We start from the raw sequence: 20,416 nt of genomic DNA on the forward strand, positions 1-20,416 counted from the left end.
CTAATCCAGGGAAGAGCCATACACCTCCACCTCACACAGACTCAGCTGCTCTTGTCTTGGGATGACTACGTTGACATAACGACCGTCCATCCCATGACCGTCCATCCCATTACACTGGAACTCTTCGACACCACCTGATGGGATACTTGTGATCACAGCACACCTGGCAGAAGAAACAGAAAGGTTGGTCTCTGTCGCTTTAACAAAGAGCACAAAGCAGTAATAAAACCATACTTTAAAACAGTAAAACCAGATAAATTAGATTAAATAACGTATAATATTGTCCAGAAGATATAAAAACAAGTCAGTCTAAAGCCAGATTAAAAAGGGATGCATTAAGCGTTGATGTGAGCAGTGATTTATTCCACAGTTTAGTTTCCATGAGAGCAAATGCTCGGTCACCCTTGGTTGCAAAAGCAGAAACTGTGAGAGGAGCTTTCTCTGCTCATCTAAATGTGCGGCCAAGTCTGGGCTTGCTCGGTCAGAGGTGGAGCTTCGAGCGAAGCCGATTATGTTTCATATGGGATGATCTCAAGTTTATTTTGTGATAACTTTTTTTGTGTGTAGCAGCTCTATGAGGCTACACAGCTAAATGCTAACGTCGGCATGCTAATATGCTGCGTTTAATAGGTTATGTTCATGTTAACCATCTTAGTTTAACGTGTTAGTACTAAACTCAAAAGCACAGCTGATACTGATGGGAATGACACTATAGTATGCAGGTATTAAAGTTTAATTTTTGACCCGATAATGACATCAGATGAAAAGTTAAGGGATATCCAAATTGAATACAATTCATCTTGAGGGGAAAATGAATGTCTGAGCAAAATGTCTCAGCAATCCATCCAGTAGTAGCTGAGATATTTCAGTCTGTAACAAAGAGCAGCTGTAAAGAAAATACAACTATCTAAAGATGTAAATGAAGAAACCATGGATTTTAAACTAACAGGTTGTAAACTACCTGGGGTTCTTGTTGCCGAAGTTGTCGAGGGAATCTCCAATGTGGATCTCGGCTCCATTGAGTCGGTCCGAGTGTTCCTGTCGGTTGGTTATCTTGACAGAAAACACTTTGTGGGTTTTGTGCAGATCCAGTCGCCACCAGGGGTTGATGTCGTTCTTTGTGGAACTGCAGGAGCCAGCCGACAACTTGCTGTTAGGATTCCCATCTATGGCTGCATATGCATCGCCAAAATTAAACACGGACGACTGTGAGGCTGTTCCTCTGAGGGCCAGGTTCTCTCCTGCAAAACAAACACACTTACAAATATGAAAAGTGTTACCTGGGCTTCTGAACTCTGGACTCATCAAGAAAATGTGATTAAGTTATTCACTTAAGTATAACTAAATGTATCACTCAGATGTGGTAAATTCAACTTTAAATGTAAAATAAAAGGTATCATGTGGGATGCAGGATACAGATGATTAAGCACCATTTATAATATGATTATGTTTAATGCAAATGTAGCCTATAAGCTTACAACATGAATAACATTAATAAAATAAAAACTGGTTTTATATTATCTTATCTACTGGCTGACACCACAGTTTATAGATGCGATGTCACTGCACACTAATTCATGTAATAGCTCAAATGCTCACCAGTCGGGGCCCGGTACCCGTAGACTTCCACTTCACAGAGTGTGAGGTATTTTCTTGAACCCGGTACAACCACAATCACGTAACGTCCCTCCACACGTTCAGTGAAAGTCAGAGTGACCGATTCACCTAGACCAGCACGAGGAATTGTACCAACCCTGACAGAGAGAGAGAGAGAGAGAGAGAGAGAGAGAGAGAGAGAGAGAGAGAGAGAGAGAGAGAGAGAAAACAGCACATGAATCACATTTTATACCGTTAGTCCTTTAACATGAAGATGAAAGAAAGAAGGTTGTTAGGGCCCAAGCACGGACGTAGTCAGAGCGGATTGTTATTCTAATGTTTATTATTATTATTATCGCGTGTGTTTCGTCGCAAAAAAGAGGTGCTTGGGATACTGGAAAGTTTTGCTCTAAACCCAACCGGAAGTCAGCCATTTTGAATTTTGTATGAATTTCTGGTGTCGTTTTTTGCAATTTCCAGGCGCTGTGTATGATGGTCACAAAAATGCACGGCCGCGTCAACCAGAGTCCTGCCAGTACACTCGACGTGCGTGAAGCTGCGAGGGCCCGATCAATGCTGCTTGCAGCTTTAATTGTTTTTTGATTCTTGAAAATTTTATTTTCGTCACGTAGCAATAATACTTGTTTTTTTCAAAAGACGATAAAAAAAGAAAAATGTTTATATATATTTGTGGAAATAACATTTAAAGCTTCCATATATCTATCGCCTCCACATGGCGACAGCTGAGCCTGCAGCTTGCAGCTAACTGTCTGTTTTGATCACGGGATATATTTTCTTACAGTGGGTTTGCAGCACCGTTGTTCTCTAAAGAGTTGCCGATGTGAATCTTTGCCCCGTTGAGCCTCTCCTCGCAGCAGTCTCCTCTGTTGGTGATGATGACGGAGGTGACGATGTAGGAGTCCAGCAGGTCCACTCTCCACCAAGGGTTGGTCTCTTCATCAGTGTGGGTGCATGATCCCAAATGGAAATTAGTATCACGGTTTCCATCAATAGCATTGAAAGCATGAGCCTCACGCACGTGGTCATAATGGTCTGACTGGGTCGCCTTTCCACGCAAGGCCACGTTCTCTGGGAATGAGACGGTTGAAAAACACATAAGAGATATAAAGGAAGATCGTTTGTGAATTGTGAAGCATAAATCTGTGTCTAACAACGTATTACTCCATGTCTTAGTGTGATATAGACCATGTGTTTCAACATTATATACTCTTGGTTTAAACTTAAACCATTAGCTCACTGTTATGTAGTCAACTATAGTGTGTTTGTGTATTTGGTTGTGTTTGCATGTGTTGCCAAATTGATGAATTTGTTTCTCTGTGATTAATTGTTGTGGAATTGGTGGAAAGATGTGTTGATTTGTTTGTCTCTTTGCATGTGTTTCCTTAAGTCTGATGAGCCACATGGCAACTTTTTGCTCATTGCTAAATCCTGCAGGAAGTTGTTGCAGACAAGTTTGCAGAAAAGAGGAAGTTGTTCTGCCAATGCAGTTTAATGTGAGGAGGTAAATTCATTTTTATGAAGAACACAAGTACATTTTCAAAAACAACATAATCATATTACCGTATAAAAAACTCAAATTTAGCCCAAATAAATGTCTTGCTTCCTTTCACCACAACTCCAATGATTTTGGAGAAATAACTAAACTCCTGACAGTTAAAGAGTTAATTTTTATAAATATACTTGTTACTTTTCTTGCTAACAAAACAGACCTACGTGCACCTCCTGGTGATGATTGACAATAAAGACGTCACACATACTCTCAGATCATACTCACCATAAGTGTAAGCTGAGCATGTCTCCAGGAGGAGCAGGAGAACCAAAACGCTGAGTTTCATTATTCTGTTTGAGAGAATCATTTATAAACCATATTTATTTTAAATGACACGTCTTATTATTCATTATTACTTGTGTAATATGTGTCCTATTGGAATTCTGGAGGAGTGATTATAACAATAATCTTGAATGTGTTACAATTCAACAATAAAATCAAATAGAACTTCATCCAGAGGGAAACTGCTGTTCAGCAGATGTAGTACAAAGGAGAGTGCATATACATAGTACAAGTATTCAGTTACATTTCACAATTATGGTTAAAACCATTACAACTATTATTTGCTTCCATGTGCTCCAGAGGTACATATCCACATGCTAAAGATACTCAGAAACTGATGCAGGAAGATGATCTGATGCAACAAAGAAATGAAAAGTGTTACCTGGAGTCCCCAACAGTCGGATGATTCAATGAAGAAGAAAAAAGCTTCCAAACACCTAAAACCTAAACAGTTCCCGTGCTCTTTATATGCGTCTCGGTGAAACCGTATCCAACCAATCATCAGAAATCAGATCATATTCATCTTCAACTCTTATCCAATCACATGCCATCGGTTTACTCCCATGCACATGTATTTCCCTTCCCTGAACTCGTGATTCAATTTCAGAAGTACATCTACAGAAGTGTTCCAAAGATCACACTGTTGTAGAATAACCGTACGAGACCTCATATAAACTGTTGCGTTATACCCACCACGTATGAACATGGTTAAAAGATAAACAGAACTTTGCCCAGACCAGACAAATATCAGTCAACCTGCCAAAGGTGTCAACCATGAACTCTCACTTTGGATTCGTTGTAAACATCTCCTTGTGTACACTACTTCCACAACAACACACATCAATTCATTACCGATGATATTGGTTCAAGACTTTGTACTGTTCTTACAATTTTGAGGTACTTTACATGATTTTTCCCATTTTATACTACTTTATACTTCTACTACACTACTCCTCAGAGGGAAATATTGCACTTTTGACTCCACTTAATTTGTATGAAAACTAAAGTTACTTTGCAGATTATGATTTCACAATCAAAACGTGATCAATTGATGAAGTATGATGTATTATTATAGATTAAACCATCCATCAGTGTATAATGTAGTCATAAAATAGCCCCACCTCAACCAGCTGAGGTATTAAACTACTGCTTATCTGTAATAATATTCTATATAATAATAATAATATAACACTCTCAAAGGGGCTTGAATTGTTAGTAATGGTGTTGGTGATGAGGTACAAACTATATTCATTAGGATTTTTTGGTTTCTGACAACTTTTGTAGAATTAAACATGCACCCGGGAACATCATTGCTGTACCTGAGAAACGAACATAACAGGAGGGTTAAGTGCAATTTTGAAGTACTATGTTTTACTGTATTACCTATATTTCTACACTACGACACCATATCTCTCATATGATATCCCACAGGCCGACTATATCACAATGAACGAACATTACCTCACAGGTGTACAACAATAAATAATATTAAGACAAGAACTAAATACCAGTACATTAGCAAACCAAACAAAGATATGAAGTGTAAACCAGGGGGTATGCTAAAGCAGAGCAGACCAAAAGAAACAAATTAAGTAAAAACATAAAGCATTAACCAGAGAAGAAAAATAAAGGATTACTATCAGACTATTTATATTTATTGCGTTGAAATTTGACTGTAAGTGTAAAAAATGTGTCCTCATCAATTCTGTTGGTGTCATGTAAGTTCCACCAGCATTTCAAAACCAGCAGATGTCACTGAAGGATCACAATATATCTGCACTAAACACAATTCAACATTTTAGGCTGCATCTCATAACAGTGGCTCTGGTTGTCTGATGCCGATCAGATATCAGGGATATCTTTATTTAAAGGAGTCACGTGGGCTTCACACCCAAACTTCTATTATTTCTTGAAAAATAGCTATTTTACTTTCCTCATTCTGTTTCAACAAATCCGCATTTTGTTGATGGCTGCCAGCCACACTGCAGCTGCAGCCTTGTTATCATCATCTGTGGATGGGAGAGATTCTGCAGATCCCCAGGCTCATGAAAGGAACGAGGACAATTGTATTTTCATGGGATTCTGGCAGCTGAGCAGACGAGCAGTGATGTTGGTTCCTTCGAGCGGAGACATGGGTACCATAGTTATCTATCCACAGAGACAGGAACATCAGGAAAGATGAGTTGATCTCCTTTGTTTTGCTTGGAGGAGGATAGAAAGGGGGGGGGGGGGGCTTTCTGGTGGTAACATCATGACAGCTTCCCTCAAAGTCCACAAACAAACAGGGTGATGTGGTGGCGGGCTTGGGAGGCGTATGTGGGTGAGAAAACCGCAGAGGGTTGAGACGTTTTTGCGAGACAGTGTGTTTGTTTTCTCTGCCGGCTCGGTACTGAGAGCCAAAAGCTGCATGTGAGAAAATCCTGAGAATCACTACAGAAAAAAGGGAGGAAGGAGATGAACATGGAGGCAAAGCTGAGCTCATGAGACCAACCGTGTCATACTAGATAATCGACAGGGTTTTGTGACTTTGACCTTTGCGCTGGAAGCCTCCGGTTCTGAAATGTGAAGCCAATGCGGAAGAGCCTTGAACATTCCCTCTGCTGACCAGCAGGGGGCGACTCCTCTGGTTGTATAGAAGTCTATGAGAAAATGACTCTACTTCTCTCTTGATTTATTCCCTCAGTAAACATTGTAAACATGAGTTTATGGTCTCAATCTCTAGTTTCAAGTCTTCTTCAATACAGCATGATGTTCATTTAGTAAATTATGCTCCATTTAGAGTCACATAGACCATAAAGCAGGAGATGCTTTAGGGCGGTAATTCTCACTGCGTTGGTTCACAATCTGTTATAATATAACTGCCTCATTCAAACAGGCCTTCTCAGTGCCCACGCTCGTCTGACAGGATGCTTATTGTTGTACCAACCTACAGCCGTTGTTGTTGGAGCGTCGTTGAAAACCGCCAGCACATGTGGACATCGCATGGGATGAAACCCCTTCCCTGCGTGCCACATCTCTCATCATCAACCCCAATTTGCAACCCAGCAAAAGCCCCCCCCACTGCTTTCGCCTCTCATGGTGGTATTTTCTCAAACTCCCGGCTGATCCATGGCCGGAGGGCTCGGACGAAATAAAATAACTGAGGGTGAGTAGTCGTCGGGGCTGTCAGAAACCCAGAGGTGTCGCTGGACGGGACGACGGTGAAGGACAAGCTATTGAAAACTGTTAGCTCAGCTTGGGATCACACTGAGGGAGTTTGTTTTTACACCAAACACAGCATGGCAGAGGCACCGGCGGTGGGTGAGGTGGGTTGTCAGGGGTTTTTGGCTGAGTCATGGCTGGGGGTTGAGGACACCCTCTATCCAAGACGCTGCATGGGGTGTGTTGCTTAAAGAAATAGCACATCCATTGTGTCTTTTTGTGTGTGTGTGTGTGTGTTGTCAGTTAGAAAGTTGAGGTGTGAAACAGTTGGCAGTGTTTATGAGCAGCAGCTTTCAGAGCAGTGGAGTCGTCTCTGCTGCACAAACATCTCCCAGATGGCTGCAAGAACTGAGGAAGCAGAGGAGGAGGAATCTGGTTTGGGCGGCGAGGGAACCCATCGATGCCAAAGTGGGAAGATGGCTGTGTGTGTGTGTTTTATTCAGTCGTACAATACAATGGCTAGGGATTACAAAATTGCAAAAGTATGAATCAATCTTTGTTGAACTGACCTCCTAGTTGTAGTAATATTTGAGGAATGGGTTCAATCCTGTATTTTTGCTTCTCTTTAATGAAATACTGATATTTTAAGATTGATATTTGTTGTTGTACATATATTTGTCTGTGGAACACCAGCTTGTTAATGTGTTTAGACACACTTGACTGCAAATGTATGGGTGTGTGTAGCCTGCCGTTGTTTTCCTGCTATCTCTACGAGGACCAAATTAAGTTTTAGACTTCAAGATTAATGCTGTGTTCAAACTACGAGCGGCAAAAGCAACAAATCGACCAAGCGTGACCAGCTGCATTGTTGGCGAGTTGCCGTAGTCATTGACGTAGTCTCATGTAGTTACACAGCACTGGGAAACTGGCTCACTGCATTTACTTTAGACGGAACAGAACAGGGTGAAACAAAAACAAAAGATAGGTCGATGCGTCGCCGGCGTCATTGGGGCGCTGGAAATAGTTCAGCTCAACTCAGCTCCAAGTGATCAGTCTTCAGTCGGTACCTTCGTGTCAGCGGCTTCCATTGAAATGTTGCTGTGTCGCTCAAAGTGTGAACACGGCATTGGGACATTGTTGGAAAGTGAGGACATTTTAACTTCCCTTTACCTCTTCAAAGGGTTGTTATTTGCTTTCAGGGTTAGAGTTAGCTTAGGTTCAGTTTATGGTCTTTGTTTGGGTCAGAGGATTGGTAATGCATCGTCAGATATCTCTTATCCACCGGTAAACACAGGAAGCTATGTTGTGTTTGTGTGTGAAGGAACAAGCAGTGGAAGACATTTTTGAGAAATGATTAGCCTTTAATGTTCTTACAAATTTCCATTAATTTTAAGATTGTTATTGTTTTATTTTTAAATTGACCACATTAGAACCCTGCGACAGTTGAATTTGTATATAGTGCTAAAATCACGTAGCTTCAGACACTACAAGGGGAAAACATCATAATTTATTATCGTTATTTATTATTTATTTTTGCAGAATAAATGGTCTGAAATTGTCTCTAATGCTGTGCTTGTGTTCCTACATTGTGGGGACTCGCCTTCCTTTTGGGGACAAAATGCACGTCCCCATAACATAAATCATTACATTTTAGTCTGAGGACTGTGTGTGTGTGTGTGTGTGTGTGTGTGTAACAGAGAGTGGGACAGGAAAGACGGGGGGGGGGGACACTTGCTTCCCTGTGCTGCTGTGACATGTTTATCACGGAGCAGAAACACATGCTGTCAATGATCACTCGTTGTTTGAGTATCAGTTATCTCAACATTACGGCCCATTAGTATTCTCTGGAAGTCAATTCAATTAGCGCTCTCCAGGGGCCCCCGGGGCCACAACACCACATCAGTCAGGAGAGAGCGGCTGTCGCGACCAGGCCGTGTGTTTGAGGGAGAGTTTGCCTGTTCTGACTTCTTCTACACTGTATATTTAGAAAGCCTATAAATATCTTTGATATAAGTTTATCATGTCTTGATTAGACTCTTCTTCCTAAAAAATTCTTTTCCATACAACTCAATATTATTTCGAGGGGAAATGTATTTCCTCCTGGATTACGGTCGCAGTTTTACTCAGTTTCTTTATTTGACAGGGACAGTTCACAGCTTCTTACCCGTACCAGAGTTAGTTATAAGATAATGTACACGCGTAGTCCCGTGGCAGGTTACAGAGAATAACATCACTGTTCAGAAAATGAACACTGTAGTATAAAAACACAATTACACGACAGTACATATTCACTAAACGACAACATGACGTCCTGTAGCTGCAATGCATTCTGCTTTATTCTCTTCAACTGTGTGTGCAGTTATCCGTCTGTCCCGCTTTGACTTTTAATGTCTGATACCAAAACTTTGTTGCTGATGATTAGATGACACAAACATGTTTTGCTGTCAAGCATCAATGCAGGAAATGAGTGCAGACATTCTGAGCTGGATGGAGTTTTCCTTTAGTTGGCTTCTGAATAAATGAACAATGAACAGGTACATGGTGAGTCCTTATGAGTGTAAAGAGAAAGAGAAATGAAGTCTGTGAGCATTTCTGTGTGCATGAATATTTGCAATATGAGGTAAATTTTACATTTTTCAGATGTTTGATCCAGACCATCTTCAACCCCAGCAGGAGCTGCAGCTGTACGACTCTTTTCTCTCCCCCCCCCATCCCCGGTCATCGTCATGGTTACACCTGTTTTAGGTGGACAGAACGATGGCCTCGTCTTAATCCTGGTAACACAGCTGCCCGGATTACCGGCGCACCTTGACCTCGAGCGTTTGAATCCCTCGCTTCCTGGGACAAAGCTGTCGGCCGGTTCACCTGCCGCTCCGCTGATGGAGAGATAAACTGCGGACGAGACGTCAGGTTCAACAGTGCGATTCTCATCAGAGCTTCATTTCATTAAACCAAAGCTGCCGGCGGCTCAGCAAAGTGCACGGATGAGAATTGGCTGTTTTTTCGCCCTAGAAGCTCGTATCGTATATTACGATGGGTAACACGGTGTACGATTAGGTATTTATTGTTGTTGAACTGATGCTAATGCTTCATAGATTCCCATGAAAATGTTTTGATCACGTTTCAGTGCCCAATAGTTTCAGAGGATTCTCCAACAGGCCAAGAGACGGATTTCAGGGAAAACACAATTAATTTCTTGACAATTGCAACATTTTAATATCAGCGAAGTCAAGCTCGCATGGGAATATTTCCATTTTACAAATGACCATCAAACATTTAGTAAACAAGTCATGAAATTCCTGCATCACTTACTTCTAAATCCTGAGGGAAGAAGGAAGTTATTAAATGGTTGAGGTTGCGGTTTGTAAACATAACATTCAAAGTAGACCCCGGCTCAACATGGTCAGGGTCCTCGCCAGCGGGTAAAAGACGCTTTAGAACAAGCTTTGTCCGTTTGGCGTATATTTGCGTTTTTTTTCAGCGCTGTGTTGTAGTTGTTATAGCTTCCTATTGCGCTTACGATCTTTTCCTTTGCATGCATTCCCTTCTTCTGTAGACGTATTCAAGTTTTGTTTTTTCTTTCTTTCCTCTTACTGCAATATTTTTGACGTAATGTTTATAAAACATGTCGACCATGATGTAAAAATATGCATGTGGTTTCCACTTTTCAAACGTTGTGACCTGGTGAAGATCCACAAAGGAAACACAGTCATTCATAAACTGCAGGCGTTACCTTTTTCCTTATTGACGCCGTTCTGATAGCTTTGCACCTGCGTGATGTGCGCATAACTGATCTTCAACATATTAAACAAAATACAGACATATCAAAGTAGACAAACATTAAAAAAATGATTTTCCTTGAAGTGGAAATGGATTAAGGACTGAGGATATTTTCGTTAAGTTTATAAATCAAGACTGTCACATCTGACGACGGTAAGTACAAATAAAGATGAAAAGCTGAAAAAGAAAAAAAAAAGTCGGAGGGCAAGCGAGAGGCCAAGCGGCGAGTTGAGAGAGAGGACATGATTGGCTTAACTCAGTGCAGAAAGATTATTTCCTTTGGCCCTGTGCTGCGATTTCCTGCCCTGTGATCATTTCTTCCACATGATTAGGCCGATGTGCAGGGCATGCAGTCATATGACGGGCTTTGCTCCGCGCTGGCTGTGCAGACAAATGAAGCAGAGCAGCAACAAGAGTCAGCGGGCGAACACACAAGAGGATTAGCTGCAGCAGAGAGAGGAAGACGCACATGGTTTAGCTACCAAGGCTAGCTGCACGTTAGCGCTGGTAATAGATGGCGACGCTGTTTGAGATACGGTCTCAAGTACAATGCTCTCCTCTTTTGTATCTCTTTAAACTCTCCCTCTTTCCTCTTTTGACTCTTTTACCTCCTTACACACACACACACACACACACACACCAATGTATCCTCATCTTACAAAAAGTAACTCATAATCTTTCGAGCGTTTCCCTGAAAAAGCCGGCAACACGTGTCAATGTACGCTCTCAACATGCACAGTCTTTTCAAAATAAACTTCACAGAAAAGAACTTAGTTAGGTTTAGTCAACAAAACTATTTGGGTACGTTTTGGAAAAGATGATTCTCACGATTTCGTGGATTACAGAAGAATTCGATTTTGTCAGATATCTACAAATTTTAACGCATTATTTGGTATAGCTACGAACGCTGGATGAGAACAGCCTGCACACACACAGTTGTAAGGACCCTCATTGACATAAAGCCTCCACCAGCCCCTAACTTTAATGTTAACCATCACAATACATCTTAACTTTAATCTGATTTTAACCCTAAAATAAAGTCTAAACCCTCAAACAGGCCTCTGAAAAAGTGAGGATCGGAGAAAATGTGTGTTCTTGTCACTGTTCCTCACAATGATAGATGTACAAGAGCGCGCACACACAGACACATGTGCACACTCACTCACACACACGCGTAAATGCAGAGCTAACCAGCTCTGAGTAGGGTCTACGTAATGTCATTAGCCACAAATCAGTGACCTCCTTTTCAGACCCTACACAATGCCAGAGGGGCCCTGCTCGCCCTCAGCAACCTCCCAACACACACACACACACACACACACACGTACCGTCAAACTCCCTCGCCACCACCACTAACCTCCAGAGTCGCCCAGCTGGGACCTTCTTGTTAGCAATGTGGGACTGTCTGCCCAACATACGGAGAGAAGGAAAGACAGACGGTGTGTTTGTTTGTGAATGACAGACCTGATGGGATCTGTGTTTCTTTATTAGATTATTTTGGTTAATTCATCTGAATCGTGATCTGAAAGGTTCATTTTGAGCCATTTTTAAAGAAGAGATATGTCAAATTTCGGGGAATTCTGCTGTGCTAAAAGGGAAACTTTGACTCATGGTCCTCGACCACTTTGTGTCAAACAGGAGATCAAAGTGACAAGAATCATTATTAGTTTGTCCTGAAGAGAACAGATCAGTTAAAGGATGCAGCATTGGATTAATCCAAGAACTGTAAAATAAAATAAATAAAACAACACGAAAGAGTTGTACAATCTCACTTAGTTTTCTGAAATAATAATTTTCAATATTTACCAGATTAATCCTCCTGGGACCCTAATTGACTTTCTATTGGCATTGTTTCGCCACCACATTAAGACGTTGTGGTCATTGCACATTTTTATGGATATCAGGCTCGTCCGTACCGTCTGTAGGCGTCACCGTGAAATAAAAACACCCCAAGAATTAAAACAGAAAAAAGGAGTAAAAGACATTTAAAAATACATTTTGAAGAACAGCAGCAGTGCAAAGTCAGGTGTGCAACAGTTGTGCAAATCTGTAACTCACTTTCAACCTGCTTTGACGATGTTGTACTCAATTAGACATGCCAATGAAGCAACGTTCTCTCTCTCTCTCTCTCTCTCTCTCTCTCTCTCTCAGCCCAAACGCTTTGTCTGCCTCTGTCTGTGTTTATTTCTCTTTCTCTCTCTCTCCCTCCTCTTACAGTGTGTGCTCTCTCTCTCTCTCTCTCTCTCTCTCTCTCTCTCTCTCTCTCTCTCATTACCACAGAGAGTTTTGACTAATCCTCTTACCGCTACAGACGAACCTGATCAAGTATTGGGGAAGCAATCTGGAAAGCCAATTGCTTTAATTAAGAGTCTCTGACCATTTGGTCGTACGTACAGCCAGTGTGTGTATGCATGTGTGTACACATGTGTGTGTGTGTGTGTGTGTGAGTGAGTCTCACACACTCGACGAGGTTCTTCTGTCATTTGTCAACACCCTGACGGTTTAATCTTTCCTGCCTGTGCAAGTATTAAAAGATTATGAGCGTTCTGCATGGCTTCATGTATGCCGCATAAGGGGCTGTTTCTCCTGGGGCCCCTCACTTCATTCTCAGAGGGGGTGAGACGGTGGCCGACCAGGGGTGTGTGTGTGTGTGTGTGGGGGGGGGGGGGTTGGTTTAGTTTCCTCCAGTTGCTGATGCCAGAGAGACATTGGAAGAGAAATGTTCTAAAACTCTGGCCAACTCACCACCATTTCATGCGGTGTGTTTTTAGGTTGTTAACAAACGTACCACTGAAGACGGTTTACGTGACACATTAACTTCATAACTGAATGTTGGAAATTCCAGATCCTGAGAAGCACAATGCAGAGACGTGTCCTTACAAGTGTGAATTAACGTCTATGAACCTTTCTGTTCCTGCAACGCGAATTTTATTATGATAATTGATGCCCAATATTATGATGACCTACAACCGACAATTGAGAATTATTCAATTCAAAAGCGTTTCTATTTTAACCGGCACAGCTTTTCCAGCCTTTACAGCACTCGTTCAGCGGTCCAGGAAACACAGCAACCAAATGCATGCGTTGTAAATCACATGGCGTGATGCTACTCAGATAAGCATTGCGACTGGAGTGAGATATACACACACAGGGGAGAGACGGGGCGAGAGACCGAATAGTCGGAGAACTGGTTGCACTAATTTTGCAACCAGAGGAGTCGCCCCCTGATGGTTATTAGAAAGAATACAAGTGTAAGGCACTTCCGCATTGGCTTCACTTGTCAGAACCGGAGGTTGCTGCCTGGTCCTAATCTGGGATTATTTGATGTGAGATCATTAGCATATGAATGTTAATACAATTATTTTTTACTGTGTTTGATGTTGACAAACTCTCCCATAGTGCTTCCCCGCCACTCTGCCCAACAAGCCCGATCAGATGTATAGGGAGTATATATCTCTTCCAGGCAGGGTGTGTGTGTGTGTGTGTTCGTTAGCACAGGGTCCAGGTACTGAGGCGAGGTGTAATAGGCTCTTTCAGCGCCTCGGCTGGCTGGCGTGCTGCAGTGATCTTTCAGCGGCCGGACGCCCCGCTAACACCTCTCTGCTCACTGCAGTCCTTCAATTAGCAGTTTATTATCGCAGGGGCCCTCGGCTTCGGCCCCCGGCGCTCATAGCCTCATACATGCCAATGCCGCCCGCTACCGACGGCCTGTGAGCTTTGTGTGTTTGAGAGAGACGGGGTGCAGAGCGACACCTTTCAGCAGCAAGGGTTTCTGATGAGATCTACTTATGTATATATGAGCAGAATGTACGGATCCACTTGTGTTTGTTTGTCCGCATGTGTGTTTGTTTTCCTGTCCCAAAGAAGTCTGCATCGTAAAAGCATGCGTGTGTTGTGGATTACTCATTATATCATTAGAGGAAACGATATAATCAACTCAAAAGGTTGTTTCCTCTTATTACACTTATTATTCATCAGAGATCAGGAGAATAATGCATAGATGCCTGCGGTCAAGCCGTTACACACTAAAGTTGTAGTATACCCAAATACTGACACTCATGGTAAATGTATTCAATCGGTCCATAACGAGCTGATCAAAGTGTGTAAAGAAGTCTGTATTTTAAAAGTGTAATATTAAAAGTATATATACAGTCTTAATTGGTAGAAATGTGGTACTTTTACTTTGGAATATCTCCAAATTGATACGGTAAAAATGCTTCATATTGTATCTCTATCTAGTCAGAGATGTCAATATAAATATCAGTCACTGGCAGGTATTTTATTTTTTATTTATTTTTTCCAGTAACCCCAAAAAATCAAAGAACTCACAATTTAAAGGACATAAGTAACATGTTTTATACTTCTCGTAAATATAAAATAAATATATTACACATATAATCCAATAACAAAGTTTGTTTTCTCGATACAACGGAAGTAATTAAGTTGTGATTTGTAGATAACGGCATTAAAAACATAGTTGCTGGACAGGAACACGCACATTTAATTGTTCCGGGTAAAGTGATTAACGCAACATTTAAAATAATTTGAGCTTTCTCTGCAGAGGTCTCACACCTCACTGCAGCTTTGTGTGTGCTTTACTGGCTGGGAGTGGGTTAACACACACACACACACACACACACACACACACACACAGAAATTGTGGTATTCTCTCTTGTTCTTTTGCATGATCTGAAACTATGCAGACACACACACACACACACAGCTACTGCCCCCCCTCCCCCTTCGCTCTCCCTTGCTGCCAATGCGCTGTTGGTTAGATATTGTTAGGATTCCATTTTCCATTTACATTTTCTCTGCTTGACATAATTGAGGAATGGATGCTCTTATGAAAATTAAACTCGCAGTCCTCCTGGGTTACTGTAACCCTGTTAAAATGTAATGAGATTCTTTATGCGTCTTCCTGTGATTTTTTTATTAAATAGAATATCAGTATGACTAATTCCCCTGGCCCAAATGTGGACGGGGACACCGCATTATTGATAGGCCAGTGCATAAGTGGTCTCTCTTGGCCTGCCTCTAATGGCCTAATAATGCATTATACCAGTATCAGTGAGCCTGCGGCTTGCAGTGCTTATTGTCGTTACCGAAAACACCTGGGCGGACCATTCATCAAGGTTAAATCACCAGGGCCCGTCCGTTCATTAGGCTGTCAGTAAACATCTTTATTTAGTTTCGGCTGCCGATACTGACAGAATAGAGGCACGAGGAGCCCTGACGAGCAGCTGCGTCCCCCCCCCCCCACACCCCCACCCCCTCCAGAGCGTCCAGGAAGGCACGCGGACACGAGGCTGTGGCGAGACTCCACGTCCCACGGTCGGTCCACGACCGCCTTGGGCCGAAGCCTCCCCTGTCAACTGGAGGGATGACGGAGCGGAACGGATTAGGTTGGCCGTTCCCGGAATGGAGGCAATTTTTACGATAGCCGTGCATTCGCTGTGCATATTTATCTTCTCTGATGATTGTTTTGAATGTAAGCAGAGGGAGAGGCTGAGAAACTGTCGGGCAATCTCAGAGAATTTGGGGGCTTTTTTCCCCCCACGTGACGGATGGCTCGAGGTCCTAACGAAGAAAGATCAGGCCGGGGCGGAGGAGCCAGTGGAGAAATGATTAACCTCATTGACTCCCATCTTTACTTAAAGAGCAACTTGACAAATCATCACTGCACAGACTGAAGGCAGTTTTAACATATTCATAAGGATAATAAATAGCTGTAATACAGCACACGCAGATTCTACACCTGACAAAGTACAATGAAATCAATTGTGTCATCAAAATGAGCAAATCCAAGTTTTAATTACTTTTAAATCAATCTTTATGTACTCTGTAAAATTTGAGATTTAAATGATCTATAATCTGGTCGGATCCATCAGTGACACATTGACTGGATTGATGTGTCAGCTGACCTTTATTTCACACGCAAACACGCAATTTTAATTCATTTTGATTCAATATTTGGGGGAATAAAGATGCAAAAAGATGTTTTTCAACTCAGTATTCTTTAAATAGTAATTTGACATTTATAATATAAATAAAAACTACTTAAATTTAAATACAAAGTCTGTTTGAATCACTTTTAAAACAGTCCAGCAGGCCTGACTTCACTTTAATTAATGAACAACTGTGATATAAACCTTTGGCCTCACACTAAAAAATAAAACATCATTAAGCTGTAATAGGACATACGACTCATTTGTTTTATCCCTGGCACAAACATGGATAAATAATTCATTGTCTACTCATAATGAATTTCTTTGCAGCCACTGGACTCTTGCAGCACAATTGGGACAATTTAATGAATAAATTAAAGGCAAGTTTGAGAGAATAAGTGACGTCTACTGCTGTGTGCTGCAACACAAATGGGAACCTAACTCGGTTGACCGTGACATTAACGATTAATTCAGAGCAAATTGCAACAAATTAAGCAGATGGGATGACGTTTCGGCCTTTATTTTTAATAAAACAGAACCCTCGGCCTCATTGGTTTGGATTCTAATCTTGGAAATGGGCTAAAAATCAAATGCTGCCATCGCTGGCTTTGAGCTGGTTCTAAATAAATGATGAGGGGGACTTCGGAGTTGGTCGGGATGAAGATTACAAAAGCACTGTGGCGAATAATTTGCTGACTTGTGGCCCAGTGAAAGAATGATGTGTTGCTTCATCGGTTTATCACTGACTCTGCAAAATGCATTTGAAAATAACATTTTCTTTGTCTTATTCCCCTTTTGTTTTTTCAAAAAAAAACAAAAGCAAACTGAAGAACTTATTTTACCTGCTTAGTCCTACATGACACACAGGCTTTGAAAAATGTATTTATTTATCTTAATATTTGCTGAGCCACTTATCCAGTTACATCTGACTTTCCCCAGCATGCAGGCGGGCCAATGCACATTTCATTTAGTCTGCAGAATAAAAGTATTATTTGAATTATCAGTCTATGTTTGAGTTAGTTTAGCTGTCGTGAAAGCCAATATTAAATGTAAATACTGTGCCTCCTCTTATAACCGCCGAACCATTTGCACAGTCCGTGTTTATTTGCCTCAAACAGCAATTACAGATATTGTTATTAAGTTAACAAACAAAGACGATGTGTGACCTCAAAACTCGTCAAACTACTTTCTTCCTTCTATCGTTTACCAGCAGTCGTTTTTTCCCTTTTGTCATAATAACCGGGAGATAAGAGCCAAGTTGTGTGACCTTTGTCATCCGATCACGTCAAGAACGCATCAACTGTCAAGTCTATACGCTCAGAGATCGGATCTGGTTTGAATTGGGATCCGATCAGGATCAGCCAGACCACATGCTGAGCTGGCCTGGCTCGCATTGAGTTGGGATCTCGGTGAGGTGCAAACAGAATGTGGGCAGAATTTAGCAAACGTAGGTCTCCATCATCTTCCTCTCCCACGGAGAGCTGAAGGAAGAGAGGATGAAAACCGGGGCTGGAGCACAGCAGAGACAGCTGTATCAAAATAAAAGCTTTTAAATAACAAAATATCAAGAATTTACAGGCACATTTCTTAATTACAGGATTAGCAAAGCTTTCTTAGCGGCTTTTCTTCCACAAAACATTTCTACTTAGACTGTAGAGAGGAAGAGTAAGCAGCATAAAATATATAAAAATAATAATATTTATTGTGAAAAAAGGATTCTTTCAACTTCATGTGACATGATGAGCAGTAGACACACGTGCAGTTTGAACACAGGAGATGTGCAGACAAAAGAGCTGTGTGTCAACGTCTAGAGGCCACACACACACACACACACACACACACACACACCTCTGGCCCACTTGGACGACAGGCCACATGTGAAACTGGCGGCCGGCGGTGTTGATGAATTGATGTGGCGGGCAGCTCTTGTCCTGCCAGCTCGGGACACACAGTTCGGATTCATGGGAACCAAACGTTCCAGGGAACAATATTTCTCTCAGAGGCCGAGAAAGCGAGGGGGGGCGTTAAAGAGCCACACACGTCTGTCACTGAGCTAGCCGGGCCCCGGGGCCTCAGACCAAACACAAACAAACTGAATCAGCTGGACCCGGGCGATACAGATACACACAGTCATGTATATCAGAGTCTCACAGACATTCAACTTATGTAACATCTCGTATACTGTCGGAGTAATAAGGTGTTTATGACAGAGTTCTCCTTAAACTTTCTCCTTAAATATTTGGGGAGATTCATGTGCCGTACGTCTACAAAATAATTTATTTGAGTGTAATATCTGTCAAAAGTAAACTTTTATTCAAGTTTCAAGAAAGTGTGGAAAGAATTTTTTTTTTTTAGAATATGGTGAATTGTATTTTTTCTGCCCCAATATTTAGTTTATTAACTTTTTGTGTTTTGGATTTAGTAAATGAGTTTAATATTGTCTTAATTATGGAAATGCAATATGAGTCTTGCTCGGGGTAACCCTAACCCTAACCCATGCCAACCTCATGTGACCAGATGATGACCAGTGAGCTGAACTAATTTAAAAATGTATAATGCCTAAAACAAGTTGAATCTTATAATTACACTTGCATTGAAGCATTACTGACATCATAGAGCTGTCTATCATTGTATACCAATAACGTGGTCGTCACTACCGCATTGCATTGTGGGATATGTATGCTGGTAGGGTCCAGTGTTGGTTTCATACTAAGGTTTTGAACACACTGAAGAATCTCATACTGTTTTAGTAAATAGCATAGTTAGTGTGGAATTTCGGACTCAGTCTCATTTTTTTTGCATTGTACAAATACTGTGTTGCACGCACCATTTAAAGATGGAGAATATTCCTACACCATAGATTTATGAATGAAAGTGGACACCTGTTATACTTTGTATTAAAATCTATTTTACTGATGGATGAATCTGATTTGGTGTGTTTTTGCCAAGTTTCTTTGTACCAAAAACATAAGAGAAACTAATGAAGGGAAACCTTTTGGATTTGAACTTGCAAAAAGTTTGTCTAAATATCTAGTTGTGACGTTGGATCACTTAAGCGTTTAGTGTCATAGGGACTCTCTTCATCTTTAATTTTATTTTGTTTTTGCTGCAGCTTTCATTCAAAACTGTCTGTCACCCTGCAAAATCACGGTCAATATAAAACCAGTTAGTTTACCATGACACCGCTGTTATTCCTCCATTGACCTCTAGGGGGAGATAACAGCAAGAAAAGCATCCTGACTTAACACCACATAAAGACAAAGTCCTGCAGATAGTGAGAGGAGGAGGAATCACTTCTGAGCTCTGGAAACACAAAGAGTCACAGAGGAGAGGGAAGTCTGCAGACACAGAAACAAGAAGGACACTTACTACTTCTTCTCACTTACTGGTCGTAAAAACACGCCTTTCTCTTTCACCTCGATGCTTTCCTTTGACCTGCAATGAAATGAAAAATGAATCAAAATACTGCAGAACAATTATGAGGAAAAGAGTAAAACAAAGTTGAGGACTGTCTTTTACGAACTGCTGCGTCTCACTTCCACTGAGCTTTTTCCTTTTCTGAAGTTGTACTTAATTCTTCTGAGTCTATCTCCACTTTATTCCCACCACAGTTTCACCTGCAGTTAGCATCTAAAACCTGCTGTTTCTCCATCCTTCAGAGCGCCGCCGACATATTTTTCCAAGCGTCTGGAGACAGACACGAACAATTAAAAGCTGTTAAGTGACCTCGTTTGGCAGCGACGGCGGGGCAGAGCGAGACCGAAGAGGGGAGAATGAAGCCTTCTCGACAGCGTTCGTCATCCCGGGGCCGGGCCCCAGAGAACTTCTGAATGAGTAAAATGATTTGATTATGTTGAGGCTAATGACGAGGGGCATACTTAAATCCGTCTCCACGGTTTTCCTTGCTTCTGCCTCTGATTCAGCGCGCTGTCAGCAGCTTGTTAGACGGGTTTGTGCTGCAGTGCTTCAGCTGAGCCCGATGAATACTGAGAGAACAGAGAGGTGCAACAAGTCACAGAGCCGAGAAGTTTGACCCACACAGTCCGCAAACCGATGAGCTTCATCAACACGTTTCAAAGTCGTGGAAGAGGTGGAAGAA

At 41.6% G+C, this 20,416-nt stretch overlaps 1 protein-coding gene across 1 annotated transcript; it reads right to left on the reverse strand.

Moving 5' to 3' along the window:
- Positions 1-3,452, reverse strand: LOC142938089 (uncharacterized). Its single transcript, XM_076081301.1, has 5 exons — positions 3,392-3,452; positions 2,397-2,685; positions 1,600-1,754; positions 962-1,241; positions 1-163 (listed from the first exon to the last, which is right to left on the reverse strand). Exons 1-5 carry the CDS (start codon positions 3,450-3,452, stop codon positions 1-3), a joined length of 948 nt encoding a protein of 315 aa, XP_075937416.1.
- Positions 3,453-20,416: the final 16,964 nt, after the last annotated feature.

This window comes from Anarhichas minor, unplaced genomic scaffold, assembly GCF_050575085.1.
Source record: "Anarhichas minor isolate MPS153535 unplaced genomic scaffold, ASM5057508v1 ptg000079l, whole genome shotgun sequence".
In the NCBI taxonomy this organism is placed as follows: domain Eukaryota; kingdom Metazoa; phylum Chordata; class Actinopteri; order Perciformes; family Anarhichadidae; genus Anarhichas; species Anarhichas minor.

Coding starts and splice junctions, on each gene's coding strand:
- LOC142938089 (XM_076081301.1), bottom strand. CDS start 3,452: ATGAAACTCAGCGTTTTGGTTCTCCTGCTCCTCCTGGAGACATGCTCA. Junction 2,686..3,391: donor ATGCTCAGCTTACACTTATG/GTGAGTATGATC, acceptor TCTCATTCCCAG/AGAACGTGGCCTTGCGTGGA. Junction 1,755..2,396: donor AACGGTGCTGCAAACCCACT/GTAAGAAAATAT, acceptor TCTCTCTGTCAG/GGTTGGTACAATTCCTCGTG.